The sequence below is a fragment of the Alternaria postmessia genome (assembly GCF_024291825.1).
Source record: "Alternaria postmessia strain BMP 2775 chromosome Unknown scaffold_83, whole genome shotgun sequence".
NCBI lineage: Eukaryota > Fungi > Ascomycota > Dothideomycetes > Pleosporales > Pleosporaceae > Alternaria > Alternaria postmessia.
This window is the reverse complement of record NW_026260156.1, coordinates 92,934-106,390: the sequence shown is the minus strand read 5'-3', so window position 1 is coordinate 106,390 and position 13,457 is coordinate 92,934. Positions and strand designations below refer to the sequence as shown.

Sequence of the window (13,457 nt, the reverse complement as noted above, 5' to 3'; positions counted from 1 at the left end):
AGGTTAGAAGTATAGAGTAAAGTACTTAAGACAGCTAGAATTATATAATTATAATAAAATCGCAGTATGCTTATACAAGTAAAAGCCTTTAGACGCAAGAAAAAGATTTAGTATTTATTTATTATAGGTTATAAACATAGAGTAAAGTGCTTACTATAGCTAACGTATTATAGAATTATAATAGAATAGTAGTATACTTATAATAGTATAAGCTTCTAGGAGCTAAAAGAATTTCTAGTATAGCTATAGCAGCTTATTATATAGGTGAAATAGGTAAGTGTCTTAGCGTTAATAAAAGAAGATATTGTAGTACGCTAGGATTAAGCTTAGCTACTTAAGATTTTTCTAATAATATATAACGTATAGTTACTAAAGACTTTATTCTTAAGGCTTAGACATAATATACTTAAGTACATAGAGTAAGAAAATAATTAGCAATTTTATAAACGTTACTTATATCTATTAGTACTAGAGTAGCTTTTTCTTATATATATAATGCTAATATTATAGTTTATAAACCTTATACTACTAATACTAACATTGTTATTCTACTTCCCTATATAGTTCCCTATATATTAAGCTAGACTAGTAGCTACTTAACTATAACTTATTTTATTATATAATCAATATACTAGTTATAGAATATAAATATAACACTCTTAGGTTATACCATGTTCATAATATAGTGTGGATCTCTACTATAGCGTTAATTTTACTGCTTTCTTGATATAAAAATAATAACAATACTAAGCGTAGCTCTTAAGAGTTAATACTTAGAGCTTAGACTAGTGATATCTTATTTTTAGATTTAGAGATAATTCTTAATTATATATTTAGAATTCTAGACGATATTATCTTATATTATTACTAAAACATTAATATTAGTATTAGAGACTACTTTTTTCTCTTTTATTTCAATACACTATACTAGATAATTTAACTATATAAACTTTTATTACTACCTATATTCTTCTACTTTCTATAATCTAAAGCTATCTATATATACTTTTCAAAGTCTATATACGTACGCATAATTAGTTACTTAGTCAAGGAATACATTTCGAAAAAACAAAGAAACTAATAATAAAGTAGACTCAAGTAATATGTAATAATTAGGCAGATTTAAGTTATTTATAGATATAAAAGTAAATACTTAACTTTATTTTAAAAAGTAAAGAAAAACATAGAGTAAGAGCTGTTTTACTAAGTATTATATATATTTTATAAGTTTATTTTGTCTTGCGAAGTATAGATAGTAACAGAAAGCTTTATTACGTAGAGCCTTTTTATTCTCTTTTAATTATTAGTTAACTAAATAGCTTCTTATAGTTAGAAGAAAAGCTAAGCTAGTAGTAAAGAGTTTTATCTAAGCTTACCATGCTTAATAGTAATAATAATCTAACTTTAAAGGTAGTTTATATTAGTTATAACTAGAAAACTACTCTATTTATTAGCAGCTTCTTCTATAATTATAGCTAGAGTTATTACTTAGTCTCTTAGAACTAGGCGCTTAACAGTTATATTATCATTCTATATAATAATCTACTTTCTATTGATAATAAGATATTAAAGTATAGAAGTTAAAAGAAGAATACTTAAGTAGTTTATATTAAGATATTTTCTAAAGTTTAAATTCTATATTTCAAAATCCTATTTACGTACTATTAACTAAACTTACTAATATCTTTCTATAATAAACCTACTAAGCTATAGTTTATCTACCTAATAATATTATAAGGTTTTGAAAATACTTTTCTCTTCTATTGTTTATAGTTATTAAGCTTTAGAGTTTAATAGCTTTAGTTATAATTAACAATATTCTTATATATAATAAAACTAAGTAAGTATTAAAAAACATACTTCTATTGTAATTAAATATAGTATAAGTTGATAGCGTTCTGCCTATATTTATATTACTGAGACGTTTATTATATTAATAATGCAACTGTAAGCTATAAGCGTACTAAGACAGTTTAAAAGAATATAACTAATTAACTACTAGTATTCTCTTAAGAAATTACTTCTAATAAGATATAGTAGTAGTATACTACTTAGTTGTAGCTAGACTAAGATTTTATCTTAGTTATAGTTATTACTATACGTATATATGAAGTTATTATAGCTATTTTCTTAGTAAGCAAGGCCTTTATTATATAAAAAGTAGAAATAAAAGTAACAATAGGTATATAACTTAAGTATAAAATATAGGAAAGTTTTTATTATATTAGTTATATTCTTATTATGTTATCTAGAAGATGTTTACTCTTTCTCTAAATATGACTTCCTACTAAGCCTTAGAGCTCTATTATATTTTAAGAAAAAAATCTTTAATTAACTATAAGATAACTAAGTTACTTTTTTATAGTTTTCTTTAGCTACTTTTACCTACTTTTTATATAGTTATAAGTAGTTTCTAATAGACTTATTAAAATAAAAAGTTCTTATAGTCTAATAACTTCTAAGCTAACTAGAGTATAGTATTAGTAACTTATAAGTATAAATAGTTTACCTTTTACTCCTTTTTTAAATTATAGTATCTTACTCTAACTTAAGTAGTTAGAGCTAAACTATAGCTTATAGCTATAGTAGGCTAATAAAAGTTCTAAATTCTAGTAAATCTATTAAACTATTATACTTATAGTATAATAGAACCTAAGTTTAAACTATTATAATAGCCTTTTATAAAATAAAATAAAAAAACTACTTTTTATTTTTACTTATATACAAATTTAAAGTGTATAGTAAAGCACCTACTATTACTAAATATACAAAGCTATAATAGAATAGTAATATATTTCTAGCAGTACTTTAGTATTAGATATTAGATAATTAGATTATAATCAATACTAGAAATATAATATTTAAGAAATATACAGATTATATTACATAAGTAAACTAAAGATAGATTATTACTAAGCTATAATATCGTCCTATAAGTCTTTATATTTTATTTCTTAGTATTCTAAGCTAAAATAGCCTTTAATAGCTTAGAATAGCTTAAAGTGCCTTTTTAGAGCGCCTAGCCTAATATTATACTTTTAATATAAAAAAATAGTATAAGTATAGTTTTAAAAACTTACTTAGCTTTACTATATAGAATTTTATATATACTTATTTAGAAACATCCTTAGTTATAACTAAAGATATTAGACTATACCGCCTATAATTAATATTAAAAGTATATAGTATTATCAATAATTAATAATATATATAAATAATATAAGTATTCTATAGTAGTATTAATATAAACAGTTATTAGTAACTATTGTTAGTAGTTAGTAACTAGACTCTTAAAGTACAGGATTAAAATTCTTTAAAGTATTTAAAACTAGAATCTATTCTAACTTAAAAGCTAAACTTAGCTTATTATATTAAAACTATCTTTCTTACTTTTAAATTCTACTTTTGTTTCTATTTATAAGGTCTCTAAGGTTAGACTAAATAGATTAAAATTAATAAATATAGTAAGCTGAAGTAAAACTATCTCAAAATAGCTATAGCTATAATTATAGTGATTATAGATGCTTACGTTACACAAATTACTATAAGTAGAGTGTCTTTAACTAATAAAGAGTCTATAGTAGAATATTATATTTATATGTACGTTAAGAAATAAACCTATATAATAACAGGTTCAAAGAGATAATACTCTTTGATAATAGGCTGATAACCTTAGTAGTGTTGTTACAAAGACTATCTGCAACCTTCTTTCATGCCCAGCCTACGTTGCGAATCTCCAGCTATTAGTCACCCCTGTTTGCTCCTCTTTCGCAGTCAAATCTTTGTTCTTCTTATTGCACCACCACTTCGTCGCAAGACACAGTATGATAGTCAAGCCACATCCGGCAATGATACACCCACCTCCTGTCTCATACCTCGGCTCCTGGTTCGTGAGGAAAAAATATGGCGTGAACCAATGACTAACGCTTGACACACAGTTTGCGATAGCAATCAGTGCAGCTCTTTTGGTCCGCGGACGAGGCACAACTGTAGTCTCCCATGAGAGCTGGATGTTGAGTCCGACGAACGGTCCGCAACAGAGAAGAATCATGGAAAAATACCTCGCACCTGTATTCAGCGTGCTGATCATGATGATTGCTCCAATGAGGGTTGTCGAGATAGCGCCGATGATATGATAGCCGTGTTCGAGCATACGCCCGGACGACCATGACACGACCAGTGTGACGATATAAGCTATCACGTATGGCGGAGCCTGAACAAGATAGGTTTCGACCTTTCCAAAGCCCAAGGTGTCCATGATGGACGGAAAGAAGTCTTTGAATGATTGGGCGATGATAAGAGAGAAATGTATGCCGGCAAATAGCCACGTAAATGGATCTCGAACAGCCTGCATCAGCCCGCCAAGGTAGTCGCCTTCTTCGTCCTCCGATACCATACCAGAAGACACGGACTGGCGGTATTGCGCCATCTGTTGCTCTTCAGCGGTGAAGTAGTACGTTCCGGTGTTGTTGGGGAAGTTCGGAAGAAGCCAGAATCCGGGAATGGCAACCATGATGGACACGATACCCTCCAACAGGAGAAACCACTGCCATGCATGTAGACCCGCAATATTGTCCATGTTGGTCAAAATGCCCGCCGCAAGTAGACCAGAGAAGACATTCGAGACGATGTTTCCTGCGTGCCAGATTGCCATCCGTAGAGGACTTTCCTGTTTGGTATACCAGCATGAGGTCATGAGCGCTACCACAGGGAGGAATGGGCCCTCAGTGAAGCCAACAAGAAAGCGACAAAGCATGAAGTGCCATGGTCTGGTGCATGCAGGCATACAAATGGTGACGGATGACCACGCTAGCATTATACAGGGCATCCAGATGCGTGGCTTCTGTTTCGACATGATGATGTTTGCAGGTACCTGTGAAATGATGTATCCCACGTAGAAGAGCGAGATGCCAGCAGACCACTCCACATCGCTCATGTGAATGTCATGTTGCATGCCAGCAAGGCGGGCATTAGAGACATTGATGCGATCAAGATAACTGTCGGAAGTTAGTCAGTTGACTCTGAGCCACACAGCCAAGAAAGCTGTCTCACTTCATCAATAGCATCAACGTAATGATGAGCAAGAATTTCCAATCCAATTTCTTCAGAACAGCCTTGTTCAATCTGTCGAGCTCATCCTTGGACTTCTCTCGCAGCAGAGGATAGCTCTGGAGAAAGATCTCGGCTTCAGAAAGCCCAGCATCCTCAAGCTTCACAGTCTCGCAGCTTTGCTCCAGGAATTTTTTGTCGGTAGTCATGGTGATGTCGACGGTGGACGTTGGCTACTGAATGGCGGGTAGAGAGAAGAAAGGGTCTGAGCGGTGCAGCATCCGGCGATAGCGTTTCGAGATCTTCGGCTTCTTTATACCTTGCTACAACAGCTAATGTACTCCAAGAATCGATATGATGCACAGTTGGCCATGCGTTTTCCCGTCCATCGTTGCCTGTCCAGCGTGCGGGGATGGTTCGTGTCGCCCACACATTCCCCAGATCCCAGATGCCCTACTAGTCGCTTGCCTAGACATTTCTTCTGAGCTTGGTGCTATCGGTAGTCGTCCGATGATTGTAGCGTCTCGGGACTGATGCGAAGGCCACATCTTGCGTCGGTGGTCGCCCGAGAGGTGGCGTGGTAGAAGCGGGGAAAGGATGCCCTGACAGGCGCACTTGCTCCCGTTAGACCCTGCATGACTCATGCACAGCACGTACTCATGTTCGCACTTCGGTCATGTCCCGAAAACATGTCGGTAGCCCGATACTGTGTGTAGTGGACCGAAAGGATCATAAATGATGTCGTAGTGCAAGGGATTACGTCGCATTACTTATTGCAGTCAATAGACGGCCAACAAGACGCTCTTATACCTCAAACTCTGTCTAGTCCTTCAATTTGGTACTGTCAACACAAGATCATCACCAGACAGAAACGGCGATATGGCTGAACTTACTCTCCATAACTCTATTCGGGAGAAGATGCTCCGCGATGAGGTAGCATACACCTTGTCTGTTAAGCTTGTTCGCAGTGTCGAACTTCCAATGATGGCGAAAACCGCAGGATTCGATGGCATACTCATTGACATGGAACACTCGACCTTTGACTTGGACACAACCAGTATGTTTTCCCTTGTTGACCTTCCATTCTTCCCAACATTTGTGTCTCTAGAGGCTGATATGACTCAGGTCAGATCTGCATAGCTGCCCTATACGCTGGCATCTCTCCCATAGTTCGTGTTCCATCTAAAGATCCTTTCTTCGTTTCTCGTGTACTAGACGGAGGCGCCATGGGGGTCATAGTCCCGCACATCCGATCTGTACAGGACGCCAAAGATGTAGTCGCCGCCGCGAAGTTTCAACCCGTTGGTCACCGTTCGTCGACGAACAACATGCCACAATTCCAATATCGACACCTCTCCGCCAAGGCTATGAGCCCCGTGTGCAACCGCGAAACACTCGTCATTCCGATGGTAGAGACACTAGAAGCAGTTGATTGCGTTGAAGAGCTAGCAGCCATCGAAGGTGTTGATAGTCTGCTGATTGGCACCAATGACATGTGCGCCGAACTAGGTATTCCGGGTCAGTACGAGAGCCCGCAATTGCTCGAGGTCTACGAGAAGACTATCAATGCCTGCAAAAGGCACGGGAAATGGGTGGGTGTAGGAGGTTTACATTCGAGACTAGATCTTGTAGAGAAATTTTGCCAAATGGGAGCGCGATGGGTCATGGCAGCGACAGATGGGCCATTGCTCCTCGGTGGAGCGACAAAAAGAGCAAGTGAGATGGCACAACTGAGCGAAAGAGTCAAGCATATCGAACAACCGACCCACCAGGAGGCGAATAGAGCTGCAATCGAGTCGACTAATGGAGTTATCGATGTCTTGAAAACAAAGGCTGGTGTTACTGTTGCAGAATTGACGAACGGCCACACGAATGTATTGGCTAGCTCTTAGTCAATAAGATATGTTTACAATATAGAGATAAACTGACCTTGCGTGTTGTATGAGTATATCCGGCATCGTTGAGTACGTCAAAAGACCAATAGTCATGAAAAGTGTCTCCCTGATCGTGGGGCGGCAATAGTTCTTACGTTCCTAACAGCGGGACCAATGGTTCCCAGGATTCGATAGCTGGCCGCAAAGTGCCACAAAACCCATACCTGAGAAGCCCAGTTGTTTCGGAGCAATTTGCATTCCCTTAGAAGCAATCGAACTTGAGTTCGTTGTAGGTATCCTAGGTTATTCTGACTGGTGGGACCCGAACTCGCTAGCGCCTCGTCCTGTGCCCAATGCCTCGGTTCGCCACAGCGTTTCCACCTCGATCTTCGAACCTAGGCCCCAACTCGGACTTAACCTGTCAACATGACCACTATGCAATCGCAAGCCTGCGAAAGATGTTGGAAGAGAAAACAGAAGGTTGGTGGGCGCATTTCCCCGCGTGATAACGACATATGGTAACACCTGCCAACAGCCGTTCTACCCTAATGTTCCGTTCTTGTTCTCAGGGCAGAATGATCCGCCATCACTCTGTGAACTCACGTCGTATTGACATATCGCTGACAGGTGGTGTAGTGCTCCCGCGAAACACCAACATGCCAACAATGTCTCAAAGCCTCTTCACAATGTGTGCAGCGACGCTTGGGTTCGACCATCGATGCTTCTGATCCATCTTCTATCTCATACATCGAGTCTTTGAAGTTGAGAATCCGTGATTTAGAAGGTAGATGCAAGCGGCAATCTGATGTACGGCACGACGACCTCAACAGCAACGATTCCACAACTCAGAGTTGGAGTAGCGATTCGACGAGAGCTGACACTCCTCGTGCGCCGAGCAATGGCGGGACTGGAACATCGGTTGTTTACAATAGACCAGGAGACGACTTGCGAAACGCTATGCATGAAGCCAACTACTTGAGCTTGAGTGCAATGGCGGAGCCTACCGATAGGCAGTCGTTCTCGAACCAGGAACTTTCATTCTCAACATTATTTGTCGCTGCCGCAAGCGTAGGAGGTGCCAATCCCAGTATACCTTCCGGAACCAATCAGTCAGTTTCCGGCTCCATAGCAGACTTCCGGGGTCAGATTTTCCCTTATGGTAGTAGGTTCGACGCTAATCAAGCTATCGAGGCATTCCAAACCTTTCTCGGAACAGCCCCAGCAACCTTCCCCAGCATAACACGCGGCGATCTCGAAGAACTTTACAACACTGTTTCCACGGCAGAGCGAGATGGAGTTCTCGAGATCATAAGTAGCGAGTCTCCAGATAAGGTTTTACTTGTAAGAACAGGCATTGCGCTTGGCATGCTGCTATCTCCAACCTACAGCTTCACGGAAGTGCTAGCATCAGAGCTAGCATCCAAAGCCGTACAGCTTATGCCACGCATCCTCGATCAGTCCGAGGATCTAGCGGTTGTACAATGTCTTACGGCTCTCACTGTTTATTCACTGTACACAACGTATGGCGGATCCTCATGGCATCTGCTTGGACTGGCAATGACACGTTGCATTTCTTCGGGTATGCATACATCGCGAATCTCCGACATGACTTCAGAGAGCGAGATCAAGAGGCAGAATGGTAGAGCTTTCTGGACGTTGTACGTCTTGGACACGCACCTCAGTACAGCCATGGATCGGCCATTTTGTCTCAACGACAGCGATATCATGATGTCGCCACCTTCGTCCCCACGAACTGCACCGATGGATACGGGCTTCACGGCTTTGCAACATCTGATCCAACACGCACAAATTCTGCGTTCTATCCGGAACCGCAGTGAGGACGATCTACTTTGTCATTTCGTCAATCTAAGTCATTGGAAAGAAACAATACCTGCCGCATTGTCAGCAGCGGGTTCAACGAAGAACCAACTCCATGTCAGAGGCCTCGTGGAACTACTTAAATGCCCTTTGATGGCCCAAGACGTGCATCGAGATATGATGCTGAGACACATTGAAGGAGAATTGGCTGACTACGCGGCTGCGACTGAGCATCAGCTTACCAGCCATCAACGTGCGCCTGGAGCCCTGGAGGGATATTTAATCTTTTCCATCGGTGCATTCAGCGCATCGCAGCCGCCTGATGAGGGACGGCAGAGGTGTGTGCTTCAATGCCTGAGCAGCCTCACTATGATATCGATGCGCTACACTGCTTTCCAGGGATTTCGCAGCATACTTGTTGCATTCCAGTCTAGATCAGCTTCTAGAGAGCAACTTCAGGCCCTGATGAGCGCATCTGAGATCGCTGTGTCACCTCAATTACAACAGCTCATTCTGGGCAATTTGTGAGTGGCTCATGGAGCCCATCGCAAAATGCACCTGCTGCCATTTGCTGCCATTGAGAGACCTTCGCCTTCGGCATCTTGCGTCCCAAGCCAGGTTGAATCGTGCGCTTGATTTCGTGCCTCGGCTTTACCAACCGGTGGGGCCAAACAGCCCAGAGAAAGACCTGGTTTTCCCACACCCTGTTCGGGAGAGGCGGACATCCTCCGACGCTAGTGCCGACATCTTTCGGTGGTCGTCCGACAAGCCGTGTTACTCTGCACATCATCTGTCCTTCGGCATGTAAGCGCGGTGTCGGCTTCTCCAATATGGCAGAATGCTGTCTGTATTTCACAACCTGGTGTGTCCCCATTTCTATAGGCATTGTACATCCATACACGTGTTGTTTTCAGTGTCCTGGCTGTATTTTGACAACCAGTTGCAGTTCGACATTGCCCTGGCCTTTAAATTTTTACTTACTTGAGTTCTCATCAGCCACCCTGCTATCACACCGTAGCTGTCGCCATGGCACCAGGACTTATTAACTCGGGAATTACTTCCGAATCCTCAACTTCGCCAAACGGAGTCAACAAGCCAACGGTTTATCTACTGGATACGTTACATCCTCAAGCCATCGAACGCGCCCGGTCGTTATTCAACACTATACTACCTTCAGACCCTAAGCACGCAGAGTGGAGGGAGCATGCTGAATACCTGGTGATTCGCGGATCGTACCTGACCACAGAAGACGTCGAAGCATGCAAGAACCTAAAGGCCATCGGAAAACAGGGTGTCGGGATCGACAAGATTGATGGAGAAGCCTGCAAAGCGCGCGGAATCAAGATCTTCAACACGCCCGGAGTCAATGCGCAGTCTGTTGCTGAGACAGTCCTCTCGCTCACGATGTCTGTAGCTCGTGAGATTGGTCGCATCATAGCGCTACAGAGTGTTGGCATCAAGGTACCGAAAGAAACTTGCTCCGGCTTGATCATCAACGACAAGACGGTCGGCATCGTGGGTATGGGGAACATCGGGCGGAAAGTCGCACAAATCTTTCAAGGCGGACTAGGGTGTCGTATAGTCGCATACGATCCACTATTGCCAAAGGATGCTTGGGAGGACATTGCGCACACACGGGCAGAGACGCTTGATGAGGTGCTCTCTGTCTCTGACGTTCTAACACTACACGTGCCTCTTCTGCCACAAACCCGAGGTCTCATCTCGTATGAACAACTTAAGATGATGAAGCGCACTTCCATTTTGATCAACGCCGCGAGAGGTGGAATCGTGCAAGAGGCGGATCTCGAGCGCGCTTTGAAAGAAGGTCTCATCTGGGGAGCGGGTCTTGACTGTCATGAGCATGAACCACCAACAAAAGAGGTATATGGTAGTCTTTGGGAGACCGGACGCGTCGTGAGTACTCCACACGTAGGTGCTGCAACGGCTGAGACGCAAATGCAGACTGCAATAGCAGCAGTAGATCGATTGTATGAGTATATTAAGACTAAAGGCGCTATGTAACAAACGAACTGCTCAACAAAACAATTTGCGCTCATCATTCATATTCCTGCTTATTCGTAACCGAGAAGATTCCAGCAATTCATCTCGGGATTTAGCGAACCCCATGCGTATTCACCCAGCCCTGATTCAAGTTGGTTCATAAGATCGTCTGTAAGACCAATAGCAAGTTCTTGCGGAAATTGAGCAGTTGTGATGTCGGGAAAGTCCCGAAGTGAGATGGCATCTGCTGTTGTTTGTTGCTGTTGTTCGTCGACGGATAGCAGATAATGTCCATCGACAGTACCTATGCCAGAATGTAGCGGATTCCCATTGACTGAATGACTCGAGAAAACTTCCGGATTTGAGAGATGGCCTGAGAGCTGCTGGCGGTGTTGTGAAGTAGGGGCCGCTGTGACGTTGGCTGACGAGGGTAGCAAATGCGCGAAACGGTCTTTCACAAACTCTTCCTTTATGACGTTGAACACAGTCGCAAAAGACCCTGCGTCTGGCATCTTGTCTTTGAAGAAATCTAATAGTGAGCCGCAGATATGAAGTGTTCGCAGAGGGTCCGTATGAGTCGCAGAGAGCCCATGGTTGTCGGTCAAGACATCCAAGATAACACAATAGATTACAGTGAGGCCGGCTGTGAAGATAACCTGAAAGTAGCTGCGCGTCCAAGTGATAGCGTCTTTGCTTCGTAGATTCGCATATAACTCTATTGTACGCGTTGCTGACATGTAGCACGCTCTCAGTATCTCCTTTAGTATGGACGCGCCAGAGAACTGTCGTGCCGGAAGGTTGTGCATAGCGCCACGGGCAAGCAGAAGGCGGTCTTTCTCATACATAAAGTCATGCCATTCAGATCGCTCGTACAGACATCTGGGTCCTGAGAAGACAGGTGCTGACGCCCGTATCGCATGAAGCTCGCTATCGAATTGAGAGAAGGACGAGTAGACATTTCCGATTGATCGGAATGCTGGTGTCCGAGTGCCGTCTGCAGTACTGCTTGAGGGTGATTTGCGACTGGTGTAAAAGGCTGTGTGCACCCTTGAGCTTAGACGTCGCAGCTTGATGCAGAACAAGTTGATTGAGACTTCGCTTGGGTGTACAGCCGTGACAGTCGGAACGGTATCAAGTACATTTGTCCCAGATGTTATGATCGTCTCGTCGTCCGCATCTATGGGCAGTGGCATGCCTATCTCTGACTCAAGTAGAGCGAAAGGACGACCCAGAATGCCAGAGCTGTAACGATCATGAACGTAACACTCCCAAAATATCCTGCGCTGGTGTTGTTCTTTCAAAGGGTCCGGATTGCCATATGCGTTCAGATGCAGACCCCATTCGATACATTGGCGCATACAAAGGTGAGATATTTCCCATATCGACGCTCCAATACGATGGTACATGCCGAACCTTGCTATGAGCAATAAGTTCTGGATAGCGTCCAGACCTTTGATCAGCGGTATATCGGCAAGGTAACTTTCGGCAGCAAGATAGTAGCCGTATGGATGTTCAGCACTTTGACCAGCACTTTGGCAAGCCCGATGTCTAGTTGTGTCGCTGATTGCAAATAACATGAAAAGGCGGAAGTTGTCCTGAGCGGAGGGTCTCCCTAGTGATGGCGGGACTGAGTAGACCCGGTTGAAGACGTCCAGCATCTCGCTGCGTAGTAGAAAAGCATGGTGGACATGGAACCGAGTGAAATAATTGTCAAACAATTGTCGCGCTTGTACCATCGGTGGCAGAGCGTTAGCAACGGGCCGATGCCTAACGATACGAGGACGCTTCTTCAGCTGCTCCAGTATTTGGGCGCGATGGTGCTGCCATTTGATATCAGAAAGAATGCTCTGCAAGAAACCTAATCCACTGCCATCGCCGACAAATCCGCTTTGAGTTCCCGAGCTCGCTGCCGTTTCAGGGCCTGCCGGTGTCGGATGGGAACCGTCCGATCTCTCAGTCGAGACTGGAGTGACAACGCCTGCATCGTCGAGTGCACCAAGTCTTTGCGTTAGGCCGCGCTCCTTCTCTTCTAATTGCCTGATATAATCACGTGCATACTGCTCTCCAGTAATCGGGTCGACAACGATACAGGCGACACTGCCTTTCGCACAGTTGGTACATTTGGGTGCTTGCCGGTCACATTTGACTTTGCGCAATCTGCATTTTTGACATGCAGGCAGCTGATTTTCGCGTTCTTCGGACATGACCCATGATCTGAAAGGTTGGTTTGTAGCACAATGTGGTGAAGGATAAGTTTGGTTGGGCGTCACAGGGAGCCCCGAAGTTGGTGGCGGTGTTCCTGAGCCGAGGGGCAGGGGCCGACCATTGGCGCTGCCGCGGCAAGATAGGTTGCCCAGGCCTTGGAGTTGCACTGAAGCCGCGAAACATGAGAGCCTTCAATCTGTACCACTGCCCAAGTCTCGGAAATCGGCACAAGAGTTGCCATGCAAAGATTGATACAATTCGTAAATATGAACAAACATGCTATGTGCGCCGATGGCTACAGATCTGACCCCATCAAGATAGAAGGCAAGAATCTTGGTTTGCTCGCCACTGCAAGGAACCATCCGCTCAAATCTTCCCTCAACCCATGCGCCTTTGCGCGGTCGATCCAGTCCTCCATCGGCATGACTTCCACTGGGTCTTGGATTTGTGTCGCGACGAACTTGTTCAAGTCCTGCGCCGAAACCTTTTTACTGCCCGCGATATGTTTGT

At 42.7% G+C, this 13,457-nt stretch overlaps 5 protein-coding genes across 5 annotated transcripts; 3 read left to right on the top strand and 2 right to left on the bottom strand.

Moving 5' to 3' along the window:
* Positions 1–3,721: 3,721 nt before the first annotated feature.
* Positions 3,722–5,258, bottom strand: J4E82_009162 (uncharacterized protein; the record flags this gene model as incomplete). Its single annotated transcript, XM_051735388.1, has 2 exons — positions 3,722–4,997; positions 5,053–5,258. 2 exons carry the CDS (start codon positions 5,256–5,258, stop codon positions 3,722–3,724), a joined length of 1,482 nt encoding a protein of 493 aa, XP_051584894.1.
* A 670-nt stretch (positions 5,259–5,928) lies between these two features.
* On the top strand, positions 5,929–6,941 carry J4E82_009161 (uncharacterized protein; the record flags this gene model as incomplete). Its single annotated transcript, XM_051735387.1, has 2 exons — positions 5,929–6,106; positions 6,175–6,941. 2 exons carry the CDS (start codon positions 5,929–5,931, stop codon positions 6,939–6,941), a joined length of 945 nt encoding a protein of 314 aa, XP_051584893.1.
* Positions 6,942–7,349: 408 nt separating this feature from the next.
* Positions 7,350–9,269, top strand: J4E82_009160 (uncharacterized protein; the record flags this gene model as incomplete). Its single annotated transcript, XM_051735386.1, has 2 exons — positions 7,350–7,403; positions 7,560–9,269. 2 exons carry the CDS (start codon positions 7,350–7,352, stop codon positions 9,267–9,269), a joined length of 1,764 nt encoding a protein of 587 aa, XP_051584892.1.
* A 498-nt stretch (positions 9,270–9,767) lies between these two features.
* On the top strand, positions 9,768–10,763 carry J4E82_009159 (uncharacterized protein; the record flags this gene model as incomplete). The annotated part of the gene is made up of 2 exons (XM_051735385.1): positions 9,768–10,655; positions 10,704–10,763. 2 exons carry the CDS (start codon positions 9,768–9,770, stop codon positions 10,761–10,763), a joined length of 948 nt encoding a protein of 315 aa, XP_051584891.1.
* Positions 10,764–10,813: 50 nt separating this feature from the next.
* On the bottom strand, positions 10,814–11,935 carry J4E82_009158 (uncharacterized protein; the record flags this gene model as incomplete). The annotated part of the gene is made up of 1 exon (XM_051735384.1): positions 10,814–11,935. The coding sequence occupies one exon, from the start codon at positions 11,933–11,935 to the stop codon at positions 10,814–10,816; it is 1,122 nt and encodes a 373-aa protein (XP_051584890.1).
* Positions 11,936–13,457: the final 1,522 nt, after the last annotated feature.